We start from the raw sequence: 5,813 nt of genomic DNA on the forward strand, positions 1-5,813 counted from the left end.
TAGTGGTATGGTCTTTATGATTTTTGTAAAGATAACAAGAATACAATTTCTAAATTACAAGTAGCTTTTCAGTACCACAAAAATAATGTCGGATTTAACAGTAACGAGTCTTTTATGCATGCATTAATGCTGGTTTTACAAGAAGAGGAACGTAGAAGCGGTGGCAGTGTCGGGCAGACACTGCTGACTGCTCAGGGCTGTCACTGTTTTCAGAGATCCTGAATCTGGGAGATGTTGAGATGCACACCAGCTTCTGTGTACCCCTTTCCAGATAAATATTGAATAGATATTTTTTTCCCCACAAGGCTGGCTTGCTTCCTTTCTGTAGTGGCTATAGATCAGATGAAATGTGAATTTTGCAGCCTTTTTAGCTACATTTCTAACAAAATATAAGACCAGAGTTAAATATGAATGGGAAGCAGAAGTTAGAGCTCACTCAGGAATATTATGTTTTCCACTTTTTCACACTTCCTGTTTAAAAAGTAAAATAAGATTCTCAGGAGGCTGCTTCTTTTAGGACTAAAAGCCTCGTCCTTTCCCTCAAGAAGTGTAGGAGCCTGCTTGGTTGTGCACCCTAGGGATTGTGCTGTGAACTTCTCCCTTGACTGCGTTAAGATGAAAATGTGTATAAGTCCTTGAGGTAGTCTTTTATAATAATTTGCATAATTAAAACCCTGCTGATTTATTTTGTAGACTCTGCCCTTCTTTATACCAGCGCTGTAACGTGATGTGTGATCACTGAATGTTCTTCGCCAGTCTCTTTGCTGACAGCTTTTAAAACAAAATGTCAGTTTTGAAATTTTTTCCTTTGAAGAAATGCTCAAGAAAACTGTGTAGGCTTTCTACAGTAATCAGTGCTTTTTAATTAATGACTCAGGTTTGGCATGAAGTGAAATGAGGTTCCAGAAAGCCCAAATAAGCATGATTTGAGAGAAACCTTTTCTTTTGTTGTAGAATTGAGAGGAGTGTTTCGAAGTGGTGATTGAACTCCCTGCTTTCAAGATGATGCAGTATTAGAAATGGTACAGGTGTATACTCAAGCAATAGAAGACAAGAAAAAGCTTGCGGCTTAATCCTTCTGTGTGTGTGTGGGACAAAGCTCTGCTGGCATCATCGCAGGCTGTGACGTGTTCCCAGAAACCCCAACAAAACGTTGAATTGGTGGTGTTTGAAGTCTTTCTTGTACCATAACGCTCGTGGGTTGTGTTTTATGGAAACATTAAATAGTTGACTTATTTATTCATAAAATCATTTGTTCCATGCCCTGTGTTTTCCAAGTGCAGTTTCCCTTTAATCCATTAACAGTTAAAGATGAATATTTGGCAGTGTTTGATTTTACTATAAACAAGTTTCCAACGAGAGGGTTGTTTTCATAACAGAAATGCATGTTGAGAAACGCACAGCTGAGCAGTTACATGGTCTGTGACTCCTGAATGTTTAAATGGAGAGAAAGTCTTTGTACAATGTTTGCCTGGCAGAGAGAATGTAAACAAGTTTTTATTTTTATAGTATTTTGCCATTAACGTGACTAAAAAAAAAAAACCTTACTGCTTATTTCTGAAGAAAAAATAGAGCACAAAATTGAAAATGTGGGGAAAAAACCAACCAACCAAACCCGAACCCTGTAGGAAAAGATTTCAAGCCAGCACTTAGCAGCCATGAACTCTGCTTTATTGAGCTGATCTTGAACTTTCCATAGGTTTCTTTTTTTCTTTAATGGAACTGAAATCTTTCATTTTGGCACTGCAGTTTCTGGCCAGAGGAGCAGAGGGTGTCTGTGTTAGATTACTTTCTTGGGCCCGTATACCTTTGTTACTTTACTTTTCTGGACCAGTTAAATGGAGCGTTCTCTGCCTGCACGTGAGTGCGGGAGCTGTACCTGTGAAATGAGAAGACCTTTAATTACAGAATCACAGAATCCCAGACCGTTAGGGATTGGAAGGGACCTCCAAAGCTCATCCAGTCCAATCCCCCTGCCGGAGCAGGAACACCCAGATGAGGTTGCACAGGAAGGCTGGTTGCAGAGCCCAGAGAGTATGCAGTGGGTTGAACTTCCCTAAAAACATTTATACCCTGTCCTGGCTTTGGAAGTGGTCGGTGGATTTTGCAGCTCTCCGCTGTGCCTGCACGCACTCAAGGCTGCCTCGGCGTGGTTGCGTCTGCTTTCTGTCCTGTTTGTAGCATTTGAGAGCAAGTCTCGCTGAGTCAGAGAGGTTTAAACTTTGGATGCAATCAGGTGATTTTTTTGGGGAAATCCCACTCCATTCAAGTGCAGTTTAGGCAGCACAGCAACTCTTCAGTGAGACTTTGATGACTGGGTGCTGCCTCTGTGTCTTCAAGAGCGCAGGAATGAGAGTCAAAGCAAATACTCCTCTGTTATTAGCTCGTTGCATCTGAGGTTGCTAACCATCAAAGCCCACAGCAGGATTAATATCTTGTAAACAAGAAGCACATAAAGTCTTAATTAGGATAACTTGCATAATTAGTTACAGTTACAGGGGTTTTTTCCTAGTGTGTTCTACATAACTGGAGTGAAAATAAATAACATTTAAGGAGGAAAACCTGGAGGATAATGTCAGCCTAACTTGGGCAGGGATGGGAAGAGAGGAGGAGGATTTCTGCAAATTTTGAGCTTGCTTGGAGCAAAGGAGAATGTGAATGACTGAACTGTGCTTTCAGTAAGAATGGGCACATCTGAATATTGGGCAGGATGGTTGTGAGAAAGAGTTGGGAGTCGTAGGTGCTGCTGAGAAGGGAAATAGAGGAAGTCTGAATTTCTTGTGGACCTTTAGTTTAAAGTCTGGAGGAGTTCAGTGGAGGGAATGTCTGAGCCTGTGGCAACCTTTCCTCTAATCCTGGGAGCTGGGAAACCTGGTGGCAGAAGAAGCTGATGCCTGTATTTTTATTAAAGCTCAGAGAAAAGAACTGGAAAACTAGCTGGAAAATATTAAAATTTGCTGAAATATTTTGTCCATATAAAGGAGTGTGTTATAAAGACTTGAAAGCAAGCTCTCCATATTAAACAACATTAATGCATTAGAATTGTGTTTGCAAAACTAGTGCTATTTTTGTCATTGTTTTGTAAGCAGTCCAAACCGGTTAACTGAACCGTTCCCTTTGTGGCTCTGAGGCAGGCTTCCTTGGTTTAGAATGGAGTCCTTCACACCAGTATAGCTGAAGTTAAATATATTGTCACCTGCATGTGGTAGTATTAAATTTTATACACATAACTTAGACCAGAAAAATAAAAATCTCTTTCTTCCCTTTCAGCTCAATGTGGTTATCAGATCGTTGCTGCAGAATCTGAGAGAGAAGATTGATCAGCTGAAGGACTCACTGCTTCGGGCTGTATCAACACGCCAAATGTATCTGTGTAAACATCAGCTCACTGACCTTTCTGTGTTGTGGGAGAGAGTGGAAAAATACGCTATAACTGCTCTGCCACATGGTTAGAGTTTTTCCCTCATTCCATTTTGAGAAGACTGTGCCGCTAGAACTTCGTGCTGTTCTGTAGTGTTTTCATTGCAGCTGTAGTGCAGGAAGAGTTGGGAGCCTGGACATCGCTGGTGGGCATGAGGCTGATTTTGGTTACGCTTGTGTCAGAGAGAAGCTTAACAAGATGGTCTGAATAATCTTAGAGCTGCCATCATCTCGCCTGTATACTGTGCTGACACTGGTGTTTGAGCAGCAGGTTTGTGAGCTAAGATCACTTGTTTAGCAGAGAACTCTGTAATCTTGTTTTCTGTGGGCTCCGTCGCTGGCTGCAGGAGCACTGGTGCTTGTGAAATGGATGGAGCCTTGTTCAGGGTGTGGGCAGGGACATGGCAGCCCTGACTTGGGCTGACTTAAGGAGCAGTGGACCTGCATCTTCAGAATTATGTCAAAACGCTTTAAAATATGCCTTGGAAAGAAATCCCAGGTTTTCTTCTAGCAGTGTTACCCTGTGGCCTGGCTTGGGTTTGCTGCTCTTTTCGTATGCTGGAATTGTCAGGCTTAAGGAGTCAAAGAAGTCAGTCTGTCTGCCTGAAGATACCCATCAGCAATCTGTTTTAATGAATATTTAATTTCAAGCTTAGTACAGTGGAAATCCGGTCTAAGCACGGCCCCACTGAGTGCTGTGCTGATGGCGGGGGCAAAACTTTCCTGTCCAGTGAGTGCTTTAGAGCAGAGAAATGCTGCTGCTGTGGCAGAAAACACCGAAACCAGTTCAGCTATTTGATCACCTGCTCAGCAGTACTTGGAAGAGAGTTAGTAGTCCTTCAAAATGTCACTGACATGAACTTAAAAAAACCAAACATGTGTCCCCTGTTGAAGCTGTAGGGCTTCAGGACATCTTGTCTTGCAGAGATGCTGCATGGATTGTTTTTCTGCTGCATCAGTGGCTGTCGAGGTGTTCTGATGAATTGCAGATGGAAACCGATGCTCAAAGTAAATCTTTAGTTGTTCACTGATCATTTGGCTGGGAACTACTCACTTGGTCCGTGCTATGAGCCTCCAGTGAAATAAGACGTGAAATACTCTGCTGATTTTGAAAGCTCTGTTCTGTTTGGGCCTGCCTCATTTATATTGTAACATTTTAAGCTGGAGCTCTTTTAAGAAGACTCATCCTTTCCTGAGCTTAACCTGTGCAATGCTCTTGTACGTTGTCAGTGTTACAGATAAGATCAACTGCATAGGACTTGGTAATAAATGAAGGAAAAGTTGTGTTGGATTTTGGAAGGGGAAATGCTATTCTTAGTATTTATGCTAAGTTGGCAGTAAATAGGCTGCCGTTTCTCTTGTTACTTTGAGATGATGATGACCTGAAGATCACTCTGTGGTCACTGTATGAAACTTTTTCTTTGAGACATGTAAACTTCAGAAACATGCTTAGAATAACAGCAGATTTCACTTAGAAACATGTGAACTGTCCCTTTCTTAGACGTTACAGTCTTTTCTTGAGTTAAAACAGTTACTCTAGTTGATGGTCAGGAGGTGTGATGTATTTTAAGAATGTATAGCGGGTAATATTTTATATGCTAAATTTAAAGTTTTTCAGTGTTTTTAAGTTTAGTCCTTAACCAAGTATCATCAGCACACAGCTGGAGGGAGACAGGAGGCAGAATTTGGTGGATGACCTTCTCACACGACAGAAACAGCTTCAGGCGTCTTACAAGAATGAAGGCACAGAACCAGATGTGATAAGGTATGGTATTATCACCTCAAATGAGCAATGTCATATGTGCTTTATGTCTGAAGATAATGTTAAATGCATCCACTGAACTAATTCACCTCTATATGTTAACAAACTGTGTTTTCATGTGCTTAGCAACTGTGAGCTTTTTGTGGTGACGGATATGTCTACAAAAGCTGTTGAGGATGAGAGGATGGGGAGTTGCTTGGAGAGCTAAGAGCCAAGCAATCTAGTGGAATCAGTCTCTGAGTTGGACTGATGGGTGCCACCATACAGGGTCTGTGTAACTTGTTGAGATGGAAACTCTCAGGATGAGGCTTAAGCTTCAAACGGTCCCTAGTGATCCCATTATGCAGCAGTCAGCAGGGGCCTTCAAATGGAGTACATTGTAATTCCCATTTTGGTATGACCTTCACAGCTGGGAAAAATAATTATCGTTAATAGCTTCCAAGTTGTGCTCTCCTTATGATGTGGTTCCTATATAGCCCCTTTCTGGTGGAACGAGTTAAATTTGTAATCTCTGACAGGTTCTGAGAATCCATCCCCTGGTGGGCTCTGATCAGGAAGAAAGGCAGAGCCTTTTATTGAGGTGTGGAATTCAGGCCTCTTGCCTGAGTTAATAAATTATTAGCAGTGCATA

At 41.7% G+C, this 5,813-nt stretch overlaps 1 protein-coding gene across 1 annotated transcript in view; it reads left to right on the forward strand.

Moving 5' to 3' along the window:
• Positions 1–5,390, forward strand: part of STX8 (syntaxin 8) — a gene marked incomplete at its 5' end in the record, with an annotated part of 5,750 nt that extends 360 nt beyond the window's left edge. The window contains 3 exons of the mRNA XM_010182497.1: positions 3,271–3,365; positions 5,075–5,185; positions 5,309–5,390. Coding sequence (XP_010180799.1) covers positions 3,271–3,365; positions 5,075–5,185; positions 5,309–5,390 — 288 coding nt within the window. The remainder of the gene's footprint in view (positions 1–3,270; positions 3,366–5,074; positions 5,186–5,308) is intronic.
• Between the last annotated feature and the right edge of the window lie 423 nt (positions 5,391–5,813).

Source organism: Mesitornis unicolor, unplaced genomic scaffold (genome assembly GCF_000695765.1).
Source record: "Mesitornis unicolor isolate BGI_N332 unplaced genomic scaffold, ASM69576v1 scaffold28504, whole genome shotgun sequence".
NCBI classification, from domain to species: domain Eukaryota; kingdom Metazoa; phylum Chordata; class Aves; order Mesitornithiformes; family Mesitornithidae; genus Mesitornis; species Mesitornis unicolor.